An 18,872-nucleotide genomic window follows, 5' to 3' on the forward strand; every position below is an offset into this window, starting at 1 on the left:
CTCTCTACATAGCCCTGGCAGTCCTGAAACTATGTAAGCCAGGCTGACCTCAAACCCATAGAGATTCACCTACCTCTGCTTCCCAAGTACTAGGATTTATGATGTGTGCCACTGTGCCTGGCTATGTGGAACCATTTTCTGGTGTGTCATTGATGTTCTAAATAGGAGTGAATAGATTTTTGTTTGTCTTCCTTAGGAAAAGTTCACCTAACAAAAGGTATTGAATAAAACAACAATCTTACTTTAAATAGTTTAATAGTTTTCACTTAAATAAGACTCTGGTGAGACTCACCACATCTATAAAGAAAACCTAATAGGCATCTTGGAGAATTCATTATCAGCTCATGAAACCACAAGCTTTACAAGAAATAAGGGGGGGGGGAGGTAGAAAAACAAGGTCAGAAGTGGGGGGGGTCCACCTTGCTCTGGGGTCTGTGATGTCTGGACTGCCAGGCACCTGCCAACCCAGGACACATCAGTAGTGCTGAGAGATCCACAGGGCGGGAACCGGGGTCTGCAAGGCAAGCTAGGACCCCTGGTCCACTGCACACCAGCTCAGCTGGAGTGGCAAGCCTGATTCCTGGAGAGAAGCAGAAACCATGGCTTCTCTATGGTTCTGAATGGTGTTTCTAGAGGGCCTGTCTTATGGAGACATGGTCTAATGTCTATAGACATCTTAGATTATTGTTGCTGGAGAGATGGGGGTAGGAAGGTGCCCTAGGAGTAGGTCGGGGGTCAGAGCCACTCCTGAGCATCTACCAGCACACAACACATCCTTAACACAGAAGTCTTGTCAGGAAACAACCCTCACTGTGGCGGGTGAGACCTCCCAGCAGCAATGTGGCTTCCGTAACAGAGGCAGTCCCACTGAACCTGGGAGAGGGCGAGAGTGGCAAGCAGCTTCGGAGCCATGACCCTCCTCCTGACACAGGCCTGTGAGTACTCTGGCCTCCCCAGGAAACTGTGGTCTTGCTGTCTGCTCATACGTCTGAGGTGGAGATTTAGAGTTTCACTGATAGAGTTGTTATCCTCAGGCTGCTGACATCAGGTCCTGGGTGAGACTGGATCATCAGGGAGTTAGAGGTCCTCATGAGTGGGGACCAGATCCACCCTCTGCGCCTTCCCGAACACCAGGAAGGTGCCCAGTCCCAGGTTGCTGATGATGGCTACCAGGTGGAACATACAGGTCCAGGAACCAGTGGTCTCGATCAGGTAGCCACTCAGACACACGCCTACCACACCTGGACAAGAGAGGCAGGGACTGACTGATGGTCCGAGGAAGCTGGCTCCCTCATATCAGTGAGCTCAGGGGCAGAGCAGGGCAGACCCAGGGATAAAATATGAACTATGAGCTATGGGCCACAGGAGACTCAGACTCAGGGGGTCTTAGGAGACAGAGTCCTCAGGGGTCACTCCAAATCACTTATTGATGGTGTCCCCACTCCATGTCCCACCCAAGGGAAACAAAGAACAAGGTAGAGAATGTCAGTGGAGGGACCAGATGGTACTCTAAACTACAGGACTGTCACATGGGGTCAGTCAGGGAGAACAGCTTGTGAGTCCCCCACCATCAACCAGGTCAATTGCCACCTCAGCTAGCATATCTGAGATCACCCTGGGCCATCTTGGGCCTTGTGCCCTCCCTTGACTTTGAGACCCCATTCAGCAGCACCGGGTGAGTAAGATGGGATGACCCCCATCTAGGCTCTACCCTAAACTCACTTACTAGTCGACCTAAACCAAAGGACAAGAGAACCTCTAAGACAGGCCTGGAGCCAGCCCTTACCTGCTAAGGCCCCTGCAGTGTTGGCTACACCTGTAAACAGGAAAGTGGGGGGAGAGACATCAGGAGGAGACCCATTGTTACCCAGACAGTGCCCCGCCCCACCTCAGGGATAACCCATTGTCAAAGGCAGGGGATAAAGCAGGGATAAACCAGTGTCTCACCAAACAGGAAGCCAGCACAGGATGGGGCCAGGTCCTGAATGTTGACTGAAATACCACTGTGAGAAACAGGAAGGAAGGCAGGTGAGTGGACACAGGCCTGGCTATCTCTACTTGGCCGGTAGGGGCTACTGGAGGATAAGAGATGGTTACAAGTCACCAGAAGACAACCAGGCCAGCCCCTGCCCCTATCACCCAAGTGCTGCTGGGCCTGCTGACACCGTATACTCCCCATCCTCTTACTGACAACACTAGAAGTTGCTCCTGAGAATGTGTGCGAGGCCAGAAAAGCACGCAGTAGGGTTTCCCCTTTGTTAACTTGGAAGAGCTTTGAAGTGGGCTCCTAATGCACCCTACAAGATGCTCACTTGAGATTGCTATTGCTCAAGATGAGAGAAAAGGTGCAGAAAGAAGGGAATGGACCACGGAGGGACATTAAGACCAAGGAGAGACATTAAGCCTGGTGCTTATGTTCATTCTTCCTCCAGGCACTCCTCCCAGTGTTGGGGGAAGGGGTCTCCTTGCTTTCCTGAATGACCCTTGCTGGGTACCCAGATCTGTTCACTGTGACAGATTGTGGGGAGCTTTCCCTGAACCAGAATGTACTAAAAGCTAGCACCCCGTGGGATGAGCTCATGGCCTCTTACCTGTGGTTGAAGGTCTGGAATCCAATGGAAGCTGATGCAAAGATCATAGCCTTGAGGAAGCTTGTGGTATGACCCAGACACAGGGCAAAAATGCTTGACAGACCAAGGCCCATGACCTGCAGGACAGGGCTGGTAAGGGGCCAAGGGACCATGCTGGCCCATATGACTCACCCTGATTTGGACCCCCAGTGTTCTGAGCAAGATCAGATTGGTTCTACCTAAAAGCCCTTCTCGGGCTAGGGCTTCCCTGCCCTGCCTGTTCTGGCACAGAGAAGAGCAGAGAGCATCTTCAGAACTCAGAGAAAGTTCTCAGGTCAGCCAATACGGACCCCAGAGCATCTTCCAATGGCCACCCACAACAGCCCCTTCCTGGGTCCTATTGCTATAGATTGACCTCTGATCTGAGCTGATTCTGCCAACCCCTAGAAGCAAGTACTGGTTCTGGGGCCATGAGACCTGGCTGTAGTTTTCACAACCCGTATCTTTGATATCAGCCTGGTTCTAGAAATCAGGGGATTAAAGTACACAACCCTTAGGTCCCAGGAGGTCAGAACAAAGAAGGGATGTCCATAGAGGGATGTGGTGGTTTGAATAAGAATAGTCGGGGCTGGAGAGATGGCTTAGTGGTTAAGAGCACTGACTGCTCTTCCAAAGGTCCTGAGTTCAAATCCCAGCAACCACATGGTGGCTCACAACCAACCGTAATGAGATCTGACACCCTCTTCTGGTGTGTCTGAAGTCAGTTACAGTGTACTTATGTATAATAATAAATAAATCTTAAAAAATAAAAAATTAAAAACATAAAAGAACAGTCCCCATAAGTTCATATGTTTGAATATTTGGTTTCCAGTGGGGCTGTTTGGGAAGGGTTCCTCCTTGTTGGAGGAGGTGTGTCAGTGGGAATAGGCTTTGAGGTTTCAAAAGACCATACCATCCCCATTGTTCTTTCTCTGCTTTGTGGTTGTGTCTCAAGATGTAAGGTTTCAGCTACTACTCCAGGGTCATTCCTGTACGCCCGCCTGCCCGCCTGCCTGCTGCCATGTTCCCCTTTATGATGGTCTTGGACTCCATCCCTGTAGAACTGGAAGCTCTAAACAAACTCTTTCTTCTAGAAATAAGTTGCTTTTCTCACAGTACCTTATCACAGCAAAAGGAAAAAAAAATGAACAAGGGATTTAAATGATTTCCTACCTGCATGAACTTACGCACCTTGATGACTCTGTAACCTGAGCAGAGAGACAGACCCAGGATGAATTTCCAACAGCTCATTCAGGTCCTCAATAGTGTCCCGCCCACAGAGTCACAGAAGAGTAAACAGGGTGCCCGGGGCAGTGTTCCAGGGCTCAAGACAGGAGACTCCCTATCATAAACTGTACCCTCTTGTGTACAGTATGTGTGTCAGAGGGTTTTCTGTGGTGCAGTCTGGGTAGAAATATGAAAGGGCAGCCCCATGAGCTATTACAAAAGTGCCCGCCTATTGGGTAAGCTTAGTCCAGTTTTTTTTTAGTTTCTTCAAATTTTCTGATCTTACATAATGAACGTGTGCTAATTTCTGTTGAGGAAAACCCGCATCCTGAGAATGTGCACACATATGCACATTCTTCTATACCTGAGTCTGTAAGGACATTGCTTCATGGGCTGCAAGTGTGGCCCCGGAGCTCTGGAAGATTCAAGAGCAAATCTGGGTACCTGTGACATGTGACACCGACAAACACTTTCCTTTCCCCATGGGGTCCAGGATCTTCTTGCTTCCCTCAACTCTACCCACTAAAAGGGGAGAGCGAGGAAGACACTCTGGGCTCCTCAGCCCCAGGCTGCATCCATCCGTTCCTTGGGCTGACTCTAAAAGATGGTCTGTGTGGCCTTTCCCCAGTGACATAACTGTACTGCCAGAGGGGAGCGAGATTCTTGAGACTGTGGTCCACCCGGGACAATTCACCCCAACACTCACCCTGACTGATAAGGCGGTCGGAGATGAACCCGCTGAATAGACTAGCAGGAATTGCCAGCATCCAGGGGACTACATTGAAGACCCAGCCCTGCAGAAAAAGGTGCAGCCTCAAAAGTGGCCAGGGTGACACCTAGCCTCTAGATGACACCCAGGCAAGAGGACCACTCCAAGATTATCACCATGTCACTTGATTTCTGTCCACCCACTGGTTGGGCCTAAGAGCAGAGAGGGTCCTCAAAGAACAGGCCCTAACCAATCCATTATCAGCCCCCAGGGTAAGAACTGAGCCCACTAATGGCTAACTCTTGAAGCCACATTCTCCACATGTTCCCCTTATTGTGACAGGGTTAGAGCCAAGCCAGTCTGCCTCTCTCAGGCAGCAGGCTGAGGTAACTCCAACTCTCATAGTGTACAGCCTTGAATTAATGTCTGTTCCCAAATGGACTGTCATCTCCAGGCCTGAAGCCCATAGAGGAATGGAGTTGACAAGTCAAAGATACAACCACCCACAAAAGGGGCCTTTACAACCCAAGTGTAGCCCCTATATTCTGTAAGGGCCCAGGTAACATGACACCTACCTTGGAGTTGGGGAAGGTCTCCTTGAAGAAGGTGGGCAGCCAGGAGAGTAGAATGAAGAAGGAGCAAGCAGAGCACAACTGGGAGCAGATTGCCGCCCTGTGTGGGACACCAGGACCAGGGCTCTAAGAGGCTGCCAGTCCCTCAGACACTGACTCCACATGGGACCCACTCCTCTCCCCCCCCCCCCCAGGACCAAGGCCCTATGCTCTGAATCCTGGAACATTTGCTGGAGTGTCAGGACTGGGTCCTTCCAAAGCAACAGTAGCTGCCACACCTCATGCCCCATCCTCACCCACACTCTGCCTGGGCTCACTGACTCTAGCTCACCAGACAGAGGCCTTCCAGAATAGTTGTCTCCAGGGCACTTTGGAGGGCTTGGTCACAGGTAGGCCTTGTACAAGGACACCCAGGGCCAGGAAAAGGTCTAGGGGAACAAATGATTTCAGAGTGATAGCTTCAGGACCAGGTACACCATGTTGTCCCTAACACAGCAGGCATTTAGGGGCTGCTAGGGCAGAGGAGTCAGGGTACATCTTACTAATCCCTTGGGAGTACCTATCAGGTGGCAATGCCCATTAGAGTCAAGTTCTATGTCTAACCCATACCTGTGCCTGGAGTCCCTTAGAGGCCCTTTCTTGCTGAAGATTCAGCCTCGTCCTACCACCTGCCTTCTTTTCACCTGCTAGACTGACTTCCCCTGTCAGCTTCAGCCCCAAACGGAACAGAATGCAGAGCTGGGGCAGGCGGGAGGGTTCTCAGAGCTAGTGATAACTCTCTTTACCAGGCAGCACTGACTACTCAGAAATAATACCTTCAGTATGGAGTCTACCTCTCCTGAGACCCCAGCCCCTCTCGCCTGTGCTGTTTTTAATTCCTCCCCCCACCCCCACCCCCCAGCTCCCCATGTTTTGGGAGGTTACCTGCAGGGAAGTCACCACCATCCCTGAGAGGTTGAGACTAAGCTATATTTAAGTGGAATCATTTCTTTGGTCTGCTGTTGGCACCCTGTCTGGGGTGAGTAGATTTTTGTTTATTTTCTCTCTCCAGAAAAAGCTTATGCAACTATGCAACCGATGTTTGAAGCACAGCTGCGGGGGGGGGGGGGGGGGGGGGGCGGGGACGACAGGGGAGGCAGACAGGACTGGCCACATGGCCGCAGTTACCTTTCTCATTCAGCAGGTACCTGTACACATAGTACGCCCAGAGCAAGGTGAGGCCACCTGAGAAGTAGAAGACACTCTGCCAGCCACACTGGTCCAGGAGGACGGAGCCTACGCCCCCAGTCACCAGGGTCCTGGGAGACACAGAGAAGTGCTGTAGTGACCTTGGTTGCTATCCTAAAATGAGTCAAGCTCCCTGATAGAGGCCGCTCGGATGCTTCTGCCTGGAGGAGTTTGCTCTTCAGGGAGACTGGGGGTGGGACAGCTGGGGCAAGGGGAATCTGGGGGCAGCTGAGGAGACTCAGCATGGAAACTACTGCTGGGTTTTTCATTTCTTCCTTCTAGAACTTCAAACTGGCTTACAATTTGCCATGTGGACGCTCTCGTGGTGGTGGTGGTGGTAGTGGTGGTGGTGGTGGTGGTGGTGGTGGTGTGTGTGTGTCGGGGGAGGAATGATAAAAGGGTAGCTTAGGAAACACTGAAATAAAAATATCCCTTCTTTCATTTTTGTCCTACATATAATACAGAGAACAGTATTCTAGTAGAGCGTCTGATGTGCAAATGCATAGCTGCAGACACCAGGCCCCACAACCTTCCCCTTGACTCCTGGGTACTGTGCCCAGATGCAATGCAAAGCACCTCTGCCTCACCCTTCAACCTCCCACCCACCACTCTGTGCACTCATCCAAGCGAAAGAGAGAACAATGGGCTCTGGTGTGAGGCTGAGCTGCCTTCCCTCTTCCTGTGCATTCATCTGTACCCTAGGCAGGGCACCCAGGGCTGGACCTACCCTTGGATGGGGTACTTTCTCTCCCACTCTTCCTGGCCATGCATAGATCCCTATCTGCTGTGCCAGACACTGAGCCCTTCCGTAGGACCTGAGCCCTATTGTTTCTTTGACATCCGCACTTCACAGTGCAAACTGTGTTTTCAGGGTTAGATCAGGCCACCCTAACCAGAAGAGCTAGCCTCGCATTCTGCAGGCGCTCTTTGCGGCTCCCTCTCTCTTCCCCAGTCTGAACTCAGCAACTGTAGACCTAGGCCTGAATGTATCAGGAAGTCCCTTTAACCTTCCAGGAGCCCACCAGTGAGTGGACCTTCCTCCACACACAGGGATGTCTCACAGAGGGTGGGGCAGCCTCTGGCTTCCCTAGGACAGATAAAGGGAAAAGATGAAGCGGGTGCTCACCCACCCAGTCCACATGCCAGAACCCTATCTTATAGCACCCCGAAAGGCAAAAACCACGCTGACTGTTAGCCTTTACTGACAGCTTGAGAAGATTCAGAATCACCATGGAAACACACCTCTGGGTGTGTCTATAAAGATTTTTCCAGAAAGGTTAAACTGAGGAGAAAGAGAAGGGATTATCCTGAGTGTTAGCAGCACCAACCGTGGGCTGGGGTCTTGGGCTGAATAAAAGGAGAAAGTGAGCCAGTGCAGCACACATCTCTAATCCAGCACTCGACAGAAGGGGGCAGGGGGCTCTGTGAGTTTCTGTCTCTTTTCTTCTTTTCTTCTTCTTCTTCTTCTTCTTCTTCTTCTTCTTCTTCTTCTTCTTCTTCTTCTTCTTCTTCTTCTTCTTCTTTTCTTCTTCTTCTTTCTTCCCCTTCCCCTTCTTCCTCTTCCTCCTCCTCCTCCTCCCCTTTCTTCTTCCTCTTCTTTTTCTTCTTCCTCTTCCCCCTCTTCCTCCTCCTTCCTCCTCCTCCTCCTTCCCTTCTTCTGAGACAGGGTTTTTCTGTATAGCCCTGGCTATCCTAGAACTCACTCACCTGGAGCCAGGTTGGCTTCGAACTCACAAAGATCCACCTGCCTCTGCCTCCCGAGTGCTGAGATTCAAGGTGTGCACTATCATCACCTGGCAAATCCTTTCTTCTTAATCTGTTTCTTGTCATTGTTTTGTCACAGCAGCTTCAGCAGATAAAACACTGTCACAAACGCAGCAGGCTTGAGGGACAGCTTTGGAACCTAGCATTAGTCTACACCTCTACTCGGACCATCACTGCTGGACTAGAAGGATGGTCCTTGAGAGCTCAGGGAAGTTTCCTGAATGCAAAGGGGGTGGAGCCTTACCCGACCTGGGAGCCAGCACCCACAGTGCTATAGGTAAATGCTCTCTCGCTCTCCTGCACTTTCTGGGACAGCAGACTGGTCAGGGCTGGAAAGTAGACACCTACAACAATCAGAGATTGCTGTCACAGAGTACCCAGGGACAGCAAGGGAGGGCTAAGGCTTGGCTTCCTTTCTGTGACCTCACTGAGCTTTAGGGGATCAGCAGGGCTGGGCTTTTGGCAATTTTGGGGTAATGAACCAAACTAATTTGGGATGAGAGTTATACAGAGCGGTGCAAAACATCCCCGGGAGAGCTTCTGCTTCAAAGCAAAATGCCTCTACCCCGAGACATAGCACCCTGCATCCAGACCGCTGTGCGTGCACACATAAACACACACGCCCCACTTAAGCTCTCTGGAGGCACTTGACAACCCTCCCACTAGCACATTTATGTGTACACACACAGACCACACAGTAGTTTCTCAGGTGTGTTCAGGCACCCTGAGACACTCACATGTGTGAGCCGTACAGTTCTGTATGTTTGCCATGTACATACATGGCACATGTGTACCCTTCGGGGAAAGTTCCTCTACCTACTCTTTTTAGACACATTTTCCTCCCAGGAGTTCCTTTGGGTTCCTAGGCAGCTTGAAGGCTTAGAAACATCTGGGTGCACACCTTTAATCCTAGCACTTGGGAGGCAGAGGCAGGCAGATCTCAGGCAGAGTTTGAAGCCAGCTTGGTCTACATAATGAGTTCCAGGCCATCCAGGGCTACACAATAGTCTCAAAACAAACCAACAGGCTTGAGTATCCTTTCCGTTCTAGAGGGTTCTAAACTTCAGTCTGAAGAGACTCTTGAGAGGTCCCTTCAAAGTGTGACAATAGGAACCTACAGCCTCCTTGTTACCACTCTCAGTGGGGAGGCAGGAATCATCAGCCTGACTCCCTTGTGGAACTTTCTATCACCATGTCAATGAGTGTGGCTCTTCAGAAGGCAGTTCTTGCTTCAGAGGCTTAAGACTCACTGCCCTATGAAGGAGAGCCAAGGGCTTGGGGGACTTCATCTTTTCCTCTTTGCCCACAAATAACACAGATATGGCCAGGCACCCCTCCCCCCAAGCCCCCACCCTGAGTGAGTTGCCATTCAAATATCTTAGATATATAGAACAGATTTTTGAGCGAACCTGTGCGTGTTGCTCTGTCCACTCTTCCTGGCGGCAAAGTCAAAAGGCCACACCAGAGGAAGAAAGATGAAGACAGCTCTTACCTTGGAGCAGACCGGTGAGGATTCGAGAGAATGTCAGGAAGGCCAGGTGGCCGCTGCCGAGGTGCGCAAGCAGTGGTGTGGTAACAGTAATGAAGCCCCAGGCAGAGGCTGACAGCAAGATGACCTTCTCACCTCCGATGCTGGAGGAGACACAGGGAGGGACAGAATGGGGTGGCTGTTTGAGGGGGGTCTGAGGGTCATCACCATGAACCACTGCACAGAGAGCTGTGGTAGACACTGCAGTGACCTGCCCTATATAAGGGCTCAGAGCTGAGTATGGTATACAGGACTGAGTCTGGCCTGTCTGCTGTGGCTCAGCGCTGCCACACCCGACTTCCTCTCTCCGAAGGCTAAGCCTCTCCCTAAATATTTGTTGAACTCCTCCCCTATCCCCCCCCCCTCTCCTGTGTGCAAGGGCAGGACTGACCACACTGTGTCAGGTGATGGTAATGATCCCCCTCAAGCCTGAGCAGTGGGGAGAGGGGGTTGGTTACCGATCCCCAAGGTGGCCGCCCACCACCTGAGTCAGGCAGTAGCCCCAGAAGAAGCTGCTGAGCACGATACCAGCCTCCTTCTTGTTCCAGCCAAAGTCCTGGCTCATGGCAACAGTACAGACGGGCATGGTGACACGGGCGCAGTACAGCAGGCAGGTGCCCAGGAGCAGGATTCCTGTCCAGGCCTGGCATTCAGGCCTGTGAGACACAGAGAGAGGGTCAGGACCTGGGGAGGCCCACACACAGCCTTAATCACTTAGATACCTTCCCAAGGGCAGGAAAATGCAATCATGAATACAGTAAGGGAGTTAAGATAACTTCTTTGGTGGGGATTTCGGCAGGTTAATAAAACCTCAAAAGCACTGAGTCTGATGACTTCTAGAACATAAGGCCAATACTAAACACAGGGGCGAAGAATGGCACAAGGGCCCTCAGGATGTGGGGCAGGTTAAACACATGGCAGACCATTCACAGGGCTTAGAACCTGGGCCCATGCCTCTGGCTGCCAGGATTACACCAGGATCCCAAACACAAGCACTGAGTATATTCTCATGTTTCCTGTGGACCATGGAGATACAGGAAGGCATCCAGAAGCAGCAGACAGCTCACAACCTGCAGGGCCATGTGCTAAGCAGGTGAACCCAGCTCCGGGGGAGCAGAAGTCTCCCAAGCAAGCACAGTGAGTACTCAAAGGTCCTCAGGGGTCCGGCTGGGCAAGGTTGCTGGGCAGCTAGACCCCACACAGGACTGCAACAGCTGACAGTGGAGAGGCAAAGAGCCTCAGAGGAGAAGGAGCAGACCCTGGCAAGGCTTCCAACCAAGAGTGAGGTTTGTGGCCCTGGGCCGGATTCATGCTTCCTGAGAAGAGCTTTGAAGATCATAACTTCCTGGTATACTCAAGGTTACAGGGTAGACTGGTGGGTGGGCTTAGATGGATGGAAGGGTAGCAAGCAATGTCCTCTCTCTCTCCACCCACTTCCCAGCTTCCTGTGCAGACTAGACTAGAATAATGGAGCCTAGGGTGACCTCAGACTCAAAGCAACCCCCCTACCCAAGCCTTCTGCCTGCTAGGACTATAGATGTGAACTACTCTAGCTGCCTCTCCTTCTCCTCCTCCTCTTCTTCTTGTTTGAGACAGTGCCTCTCTATTCTGTCCTGGTTGTTCTGGAGCTCACTGTGTAGACCAGGATGGCCACAAACTCACAAGAATTCTCCTGCCTCTACCTCCTGAGTGCTGGGATTAAAGGCACAGGTTGCAAGCTTCTTAAACATCCAAGTTTTGCTGGGCGCGGTGGCACATGCCTTTAATCCCAGCACCCGGGAGGCAGAGGCAGGCGGATTTCTGAGTTCGAGGCCAGCCTGGTCTACAGAGTGAGTTCCAGGACAGCCAGGGCTACACAGAGAAACCCTGTCTCAAAAAACAACAAAAAAACAAACAAACAAACCAAACATCCAAGTTTTGAATTGACATCCACCTAGAGAGTTCTGCTGACAGAAGGGGTCGGCAGTGAAACAGGAGCTTTGCTGTGCCCTCCAGAAGGACCAGCCTCATCTGTCCTGGCTCTTCCTTTCCAATGAATTTGGGAATCAGCAATTTTAGGGAAGACGGTGATGATGGACATGAAGGTCTGGATACTGTTAGTGAGTTTTGATCACATATGCTTAGACCTAAGGTCCATATTACTTCCTTCACCTGAGCCTGTAAAGATCCCAGCCCTCTAGGGCAAGAGAGGATTCTTCTTTTCTTTTTCTTTCTTTCTTTCTTTCTTTCTTTCTTTCTTTCTTTCTTTCTTTCTTTCTTTCTTTCTTTCTTTCTTTCCTCTTTCCTTTCTTCCTTTCTCTCTCTCTCTCTCTCTCTCTCTCTCTCTCTCTCTCTCTCTCTCTCTCTCTCTTTCCAGTGCTGGGAATCAAACCTAAGCTCTCACTCACTCTTGCTAGGGAAGTACTCAGCCAGTCATTGAGTCATATCCCTAGTGGTAGGTAGATTTCAGGTTTGCTCTCTTGGCTCTGTGTATGGTCACTTGAAAGCAGATTCTCTCTTTTTGTTTTGTGTGTGTGTGTGTGTGTGTATTTGTTTTTTGTTTTTATTTTTGTTTTTTGACAGGGTTTCTCTGTGTAGCCCTGCCTGTCCTGGAACTCACTCAGTAGACCAGCTGGTCTTGAACTCAGAAATCCGCCTGCCTCTGCCTCCAAGTGCTGGGATTAAAGGTGTGCGCCACCACTGCCAGGCTTCTCTTTTGTAAAAGCTCATTGTTTGAGTGCCTAATGTCATGTGTGGTAGGCAGTCCCAGCCTGATTTTTGCCACAGTAGGATGGTAGAGAATGGCTCTTGGCTCACGAGAGCCTTCTCGCAGACACCCCGTACAACGAACATCACCATGGACAGATATAACACACAGAGAGACTATGGGGCCGGGGTTTAGGGGTTCTGCATAACCACCATCCTCATGAAGATTCTACAAGAAACCTACCGTTCAGATTTTTAATATAAAATGGGTTTGATCACAGTCATATAGGTGGGGGGCTTCTGGAGAGGCGAGTGTTCAATATAAGTCTCAGCCAGGAGGAGGAGAGGAGGTCTGAGGGAGGATGTCCTCTCTGGGAGGGTACAGGTGATACTGGCCTCCCCTTCTACACAGGCACAGACTGAGCAAGAAAGAGGCAAACTAGCAGATAGCCAGCTGGGGTATAAGGCTTGGGGGACTCAAGGCTGTAGCTGGGCTGGGTCCAGAATCCCACAGAGCTGGACAGAGTTACAGGCAAATAAATGGGAGCAGGGTCAAAGGTGAGGGCCAGGAAGCAGAAAGAACAGCTAAGTCAAAGCATAGTGGCACAGAAGAGACTTTGAGTCACAAACCAGGAGCTCAAATTGGCTTCCTGTTTCTAACTTCTCCAGAAGGCTAACAGGGCTGAGCAATCACAGGTGCACCTAGGGAAGAGTGGCATGCAGGGTGGGTCCCTCTTGGACACCGTGGCTCTCTGCTGCTTTAGTCACATAAAGGAATAAAAGCTCCTTATTGCAGATACCTTTGGAGTGTATGGTGTTTAGTGGGTGAGTTAGCGCTGCTCCTGTACACCTGCTGTGATTCTTGTGCCTCCCAGTCTGGTGAAACACGGCGGCTGAACTGTCCTCACTTAGGGGTGGGCTTTGCAGGTGGGGCAGCTCTTCAGGGCAGTCAGGGTACCTGGGTCTAGCACAGGAATAAAGAGGCATGGACCTTGAAGGGCAGTGGTCAGAATGGAGGAGGGTAATGGTGAGACAAGTGAGGTGGGCTCCTGGGGAGGGGGCATTACCCTCCCCTCACCCAAAAGATGTGTGGGGTCCTGAGGGCCAGCAGCAGTCTCCAGATTATGGTGCCAAGCACCTTCCAGTCAGGTCATGGGAGGTGGGAAAGCTCTGAGGTCTGCTCTGGTAATGGCCAACCTGGCTCCACTGTGTGGCAAGGAACCCCTGAACCCCAGGAGGGACTCTCTTAAGTGGGTCTAAGAAGGGCAGAGCCCTCTGACACCTATCTGGGGACCCCAGGCACTGGGGAGGCAACAAGCTGCCCTCTCCCATTCTGCCTTAATTTCTTGTCAGGCTATTATCCTGAGCCAACCTTGCCATTGGATTACTGGGAACACAGGGTGGCTGTCAAGCATTCAAGCTGTCCTCAAGGGTATCCTGATTGCCCTGAAGTGCTGCCCCTCCCTCACCTGCAGAGCCCACCCCTCGGTGAGGACAGTACAGCTGCCATGTTTTTGTTTGTTTCACCTACAAGGATCACAGCAGGCCCACTAAAAGCCACACAATCCAAAGGTAATAAGGAGCCTTTTATTCCTTTATGTGACTAAAGCAGCAGAGAGCCAAGGAGTCCAAGAGGGACCCACCCTGCATGCCACTCTTCCCTAGGTGCAGCTGATTGCTCAGCCCAGTTAACTGTCTGGAGAAGACCAGTTAGAAACAGGAAGCCAGCTAGTCCCACACTCTCCAGATGAGAGTTGTCTCTAGCTTCTTGGTAGCCATGGGAAGTCAGGAAAAATCTAGGTAACCAGTGCCCTGACTAAAGGAGGAGGAGGAGGAGGGGGCTTGGCCAGGTGCTATCTGAGTGAAAATGAGGCCTAGGTATAGTTGAGGAAACGGGCTTTATTGTAGTTATGTGAGAGTACAGGTAGAGTTATCTGGAAGAGTCCAGACAACATGGCCGGCAGAATAGAATGGGCCTTGAGAGGAGACTGCAAGGAGAAGGAAAGAGAGAGGAGACAAGAAAGAGAAGGGACCCGGAGAGGGACAAGAACCAAGAGAACGCATGGGAGGTTTTAAAGGAAAGAGAAGCTGGTTGGGGGAGGGGAAACAAAGCTGAGGGACTGGAGGGGTCTGGAGTAAGAGAGGTGGTGAAAAGAGGAGCCAGGACTCAGTAAGCTGTGGTGGCCAGTGTCTTCTTTGATATGCTAACAGGCACCTCAGTGTCCTTCTGCTTCATCCCAGCACCCTGGAGGCAAGAAATGGGACTTGTCCCTCAGCTGGGTGGGTGGTACCAGCCAGGCTGATGAAGGTGCGTCCTCAGTACTTGCTGGTGACACAGAACATGACCATCCTCCTGAAGGGGCCCTATGGGCCTGCCTGCCTGGTTAGAACCCCAGTCTTTAGGATCAGGAGCTTGGGCCTAAGTAGCCCCACTTGCCCACTCGGAGCCAGAGCTCAGGCTGGAGGTCTTAGCAATCACACTTCCTCACAGACTTGTGCAGCTCTGGCTTCCTGTTAGATGGCCTGCACAGAGTATTCGGGGCTGAGCAAATAGGTGATCACGTGGCCCTCCGTTCAGAGGGGAAATGTGCTGGCTACCATGACCAGGGGGCCAGAGTATACGCCATTACCACATTTCCCTAACTCAGCCTCCACCAACCACCCCACACTGAGATTTGTTGAGGAGAACACTGCCTCCCAAACATGTGGTGGTGAGTGGTGGGCCCCTAGAGTCTGGTGTTCCCTGAACTCAGGGCCCTGTTCCTAGTAACACTTATTGCTGGTACTATTACTCCAGTATGGGTTGAGAATGGCCTTGACCCTGCAAAATTCCCCAGAATTCTCAGCTACCATTTCTGACAAAGGCAACTGGAGGCACTACACAGGAGAAAGTGTAAAGATGGGGGTGAAGGTGGGGTGACGGGGGTGGGGAGGGGGGAACAGGCAGAGCCATTAAATTGTAACCTACAGCAAAATTGGCAGAACATTTCATAGTTCTAAGAAAGCCCTGGGTGGTGCCTCCAGGGGCCAGGTGAAGCACAGGCCTTGGGATAAACATGGGGTAGGGAGGGAGGTGTTAAGCCAGAGAGGAAAGGAGAGCTAGTGAGGGCAGGCACATAGTGTGCCTCCTCTAGCAGAGTCTGACACTACTGTAACTGTTACTGGTGGGTGTGGGTGTGGGTGGGCACTATGATCTGGTTCTGTGCCTCCCCGTGACCTGCTGTGCCTTCATCTGGTCTAGGTTCAGTGGTGGTACTATCTTAAGGTCCTCTTTACACTTCCTGCCAGTAGATCCAGGGCTCTTGCCCCAGGTGCCTGGGAGATACCAAGGCTTGACCATGAGTCTAGCACCTCCACGTGAGGACTGCAGGAACCAGGGCACAGGGTGTGAGCTCTTTTAGGCCCCCATTTGAACCCTCTCACAGTGGTCCCATAGCCAGATGCCACCTTCATCCCTGGTTTCTGTCGGGGGATGCTTGCCTGGAGAGTGCTGGAAACAGTGGGAATGGAATATGAATGAAGATGGGTAACGGCTGGTTTCCAACCCTAGTTTAGAAGACTTGTGAAGTCAGGACCTGCCTCTATGACTTAAGAGCTGCTGCATAGATCCCTATGCTGTGAGCATCTGTCCAGCCCAGTGCTCCCACCAAGCCTTACAGACACTACCCTGCCTCCCAGACCACAGAATCACTGGCAGGGAAAAGGGCAAAGGAGCCATTTGCTTGATTTTGGCATTTGATTGGAAATGGGAGGGGGGGTGTCTCTTTACTGGGTCCTCCCTCTACTTGGGGGCTAGGGCTGCTCAGCGAGGGGCATGGGAGTCCCAGGGAGAGTGAAGGTGGCAGGCTGCAGAAAGGCTGGGAGGCAGCCGCTAGAGTCTGGTGTTCCCTGAACTCAGGTCCTATGAAGTAGCACCTCAGCTCCCTTTCTAAACGTAAAAGTCCTTGCCCCGACCTCAGCCACACCCCAATTCACCTGGACCACCGGGTATCCTCTGCTGCCGCAGAAGGGGTCTTGCGGGTCTCCTCTGGGATTGGCTGCATCAGGCTAGAGCGCTGGGATGGCATGGGCACCGCTGTGTACCGCGCCCTCCCACCTCAGACCTAGGACAACCCACAGGGCAGCACCGCCCAAGTCCACGTGTCAGTCCCAGTGCTTCCGTCTAACTCTCCCAGGACGTGTTGCCCCCGGAATTGAGTCCCCGCCCCACTGATGTCCCCGGAGGCAGGGCCAGGGACCTTGGAGCAACTAGAAGCTTACCACTGGGACAGAGAAATCCCTGGGGGTTTTGTGGCCCCAGACCCGCCAGAAATAACTTTCTCGGCAGGAAAGTGAGCAGGTGAGCAGTGTGTGTATGAGTCTCCGTGGCTCTCCCCCCTCCCCCGCTCCGTGGGTGGGTGGAGGGGAGTGACAGAGTGCTCACAGGGTTATGTTCTAGTCTAGTAAAGATGTAAAGATAACTTTAAGGCAGTCAATTTTTTAAAATGGATCTCTTGGAGAACTGGGCTAGTAAACTGTAACACAGGTGCAAAGGGCAGCGAAGGTGGTCACTGATGTTGAAATCCTGGGCAAAAGTGTTCTGAGCACTGACCACAGACTAGGCTCTAGATGGGGCTCAGCCACACTTCATGGAAGGCTTCTGAGGCTCCTTGAGGTACTGCCTGCCTCATTCCTCCTGTATTCCCAATTATTCTAAACAAATGCCTCCCCCACACTGCTGCAGGCCAACTGGGACACACCCACTAAAGGCTTCACACTGCACTTAGAATCTCAACAGTTTCCACCCTCCAGAGAATGCCCTCTGAGCCATCAACTGCCCAGCAGACAACAGGTCTTTATTTATGGTCATACACACTTGTACTAAAAGAATATCAGAACCTGAAGCTAAGGTATAGCTCGGTTGTTAAGCGTGTGTTCAACGTGTGTGAGGCCTTTAATTCAAACCCCAGTTCTGGAAAAAACAATCTGGACCTAAAAGCCAGGTCAGTCTTCCATCCACATCAGCTATCCTGTAGGACACAAAGATGACGGCAGAGAAAAGCTTGCTTCCCTAGTGACCCAGGGACTGCCCGTTAAGTATATGGTACTAACAATCACTATAATGTGCAGTTCTTCAGAAACTAGGAAAGATCCAGAATCACACAGCAGGAAACCTTCAGCGTTTCTGGGAGCAGGTGTACAAACGTAGAGAAGGGATGTGACCTTAAGTAGGTTGGGTGGAGGAACCTGCAAGACACTTGAGGTCAGCAGGAGCATACCACACAAGGTGTTGGGTATACATCTCAGGCCAGAGCCTTGCAGCAGGTGGAGAGGTGCTACACTGCCAGAGTTGAAAAGGCTGTGGTCAGGAGTTGGGGGATTCCTCCCCAGGCTCCCAGTCACTAAAGCAGAAGGGATGGGCACAGCCACAGTTGCCTGAAAGAGGATCACATATGGTTGGGAGGTGACCATCACCAGCTGTTGGCAGTAGCTGGGGTAGACATTCTCTAGGCTTCTAGTTGATACTTGTGAGCTGCCCCACACCCAACTGACAAAACCATCTTTGCACTTCAAGATGGAAAATTTGATGTGGAAACATTACACAGGCAACGTCTGGCAGAGGGGCCACTTTCTTGTGCTGACTGACTCACTTGCTTATAGTCATCCTGACTGCTCAAACTGAATAACTAGATTTTACTCCACTGTTACTGACAAGCAACTCTAAGAAGTAAGACTTGAGGAGCCCAGATGTAGTGTTGGATGTCTGTAGCAGTTAGGGCCAGACTGGGCTAAAAAGAAGAGAGATTTCTGTACTGAACATCATTTGCATCCACCTTCTAAGCTAAATGTGTACACTGTAGAGAAGAGTTCAAGTAGCCATGTCTGAGTCCACAGGAAGCCAGAGAGTGGACCTCACGATGACCGAAGATGCTCCTGTATGGCCAGGTTTTATTCACAAAACAATCCCTGGGGCTCTGGAACAGTTCATTCTTTTTTTTCTTTTTTGGATGCTGGTGCCATCAGCTGAACCTTGTAAACACCCCAAATGCTGAGAAACACTGTCACCCTCAGCCAGCAGTATCCCTCACTTGCTATACCAGAGTTCTGGGTGACAGGATAGCCTGTTTTACTTTTGAGAACCATGTTGGAGGGGTTGTCAGGCATCTGACCTACAAGAAGGATAATTCCTGTGTATGCATGCACATGGGTGAGATGTGTCTATAGGAAGGGGGAAGTCAGAGCCATTTAGAGACTGACTTCCAGGCACTGCAGGTCCCACCTCAGGAGACTGGCAGTCATGCATGGCAGAGTAGATTCAAGAGATGATCAGTCACATGAAGGATAAGCAACTACACTGTAGTAGCCACCTTCCAAAAATCTCCCAATCCAGAGTCTCCACCAGATTTTCAGAAAGGCCAGGCAAGAGAACGTTTATCAGGACCTGTAAGAAGGTACTTCCTTGAACAGTCACACGTGAGGAGCTGATTAAGAGCCCTCATTCTTGCCAGGCGTGGTGGCACACGCCTTTAATCCCAGCACTAGGGAGGCAGAGGCAGGTGGATTTCTGAGTT

General features: G+C 51.3%; 1 protein-coding gene across 3 annotated transcripts; it reads right to left on the reverse strand.

The window, feature by feature from the left end:
- Positions 1 to 238: 238 nt before the first annotated feature.
- On the reverse strand, positions 239 to 16,490 carry Slc17a9 (solute carrier family 17 member 9). 3 transcript variants are annotated; one of them, XM_085831620.1, is made up of 13 exons: positions 16,297 to 16,490; positions 10,095 to 10,292; positions 9,601 to 9,740; positions 8,353 to 8,452; positions 6,285 to 6,415; positions 5,449 to 5,545; positions 5,121 to 5,217; positions 4,543 to 4,630; positions 3,783 to 3,817; positions 2,592 to 2,720; positions 1,948 to 2,003; positions 1,787 to 1,816; positions 239 to 1,241 (listed from the first exon to the last, which is right to left on the reverse strand). In XM_085831620.1, the coding sequence occupies exons 1-13, from the start codon at positions 16,386 to 16,388 to the stop codon at positions 1,088 to 1,090; spliced, it is 1,347 nt and encodes a 448-aa protein (XP_085687746.1). In that variant the 5' UTR covers positions 16,389 to 16,490; the 3' UTR covers positions 239 to 1,087. The 3 variants fall into 3 exon arrangements, with proteins under 3 accessions (XP_085687746.1, XP_085687743.1, XP_085687744.1); XM_085831617.1 differs by having other exon boundaries at positions 2,592 to 2,707; positions 16,297 to 16,464; XM_085831618.1 differs by having other exon boundaries at positions 2,592 to 2,707; positions 10,165 to 10,292; positions 16,297 to 16,399.
- Between the last annotated feature and the right edge of the window lie 2,382 nt (positions 16,491 to 18,872).

Source organism: Mus caroli, unplaced genomic scaffold (genome assembly GCF_978045245.1).
Source record: "Mus caroli unplaced genomic scaffold, Mus_caroli_1 scaffold_2, whole genome shotgun sequence".
Taxonomy (NCBI): domain Eukaryota; kingdom Metazoa; phylum Chordata; class Mammalia; order Rodentia; family Muridae; genus Mus; species Mus caroli.

Bases quoted from the DNA above. Each gene is read 5' to 3' on its own strand.
- Slc17a9 (XM_085831620.1), bottom strand. From the start codon at position 16,388: ATGCCATCCCAGCGCTCTAGCCTGATGCAGCCAATCCCAGAGGAGACC. The intron at 5,218-5,448 runs GTGAGCTAGAGT...TGTCCCACACAG, and splicing joins TTCTGGAAGGCCTCTGTCTG to GGCGGCAATCTGCTCCCAGT. The intron at 1,817-1,947 runs GTGAGACACTGG...TCCTGTTTACAG, and splicing joins CTGTGCTGGCTTCCTGTTTG to GTGTAGCCAACACTGCAGGG.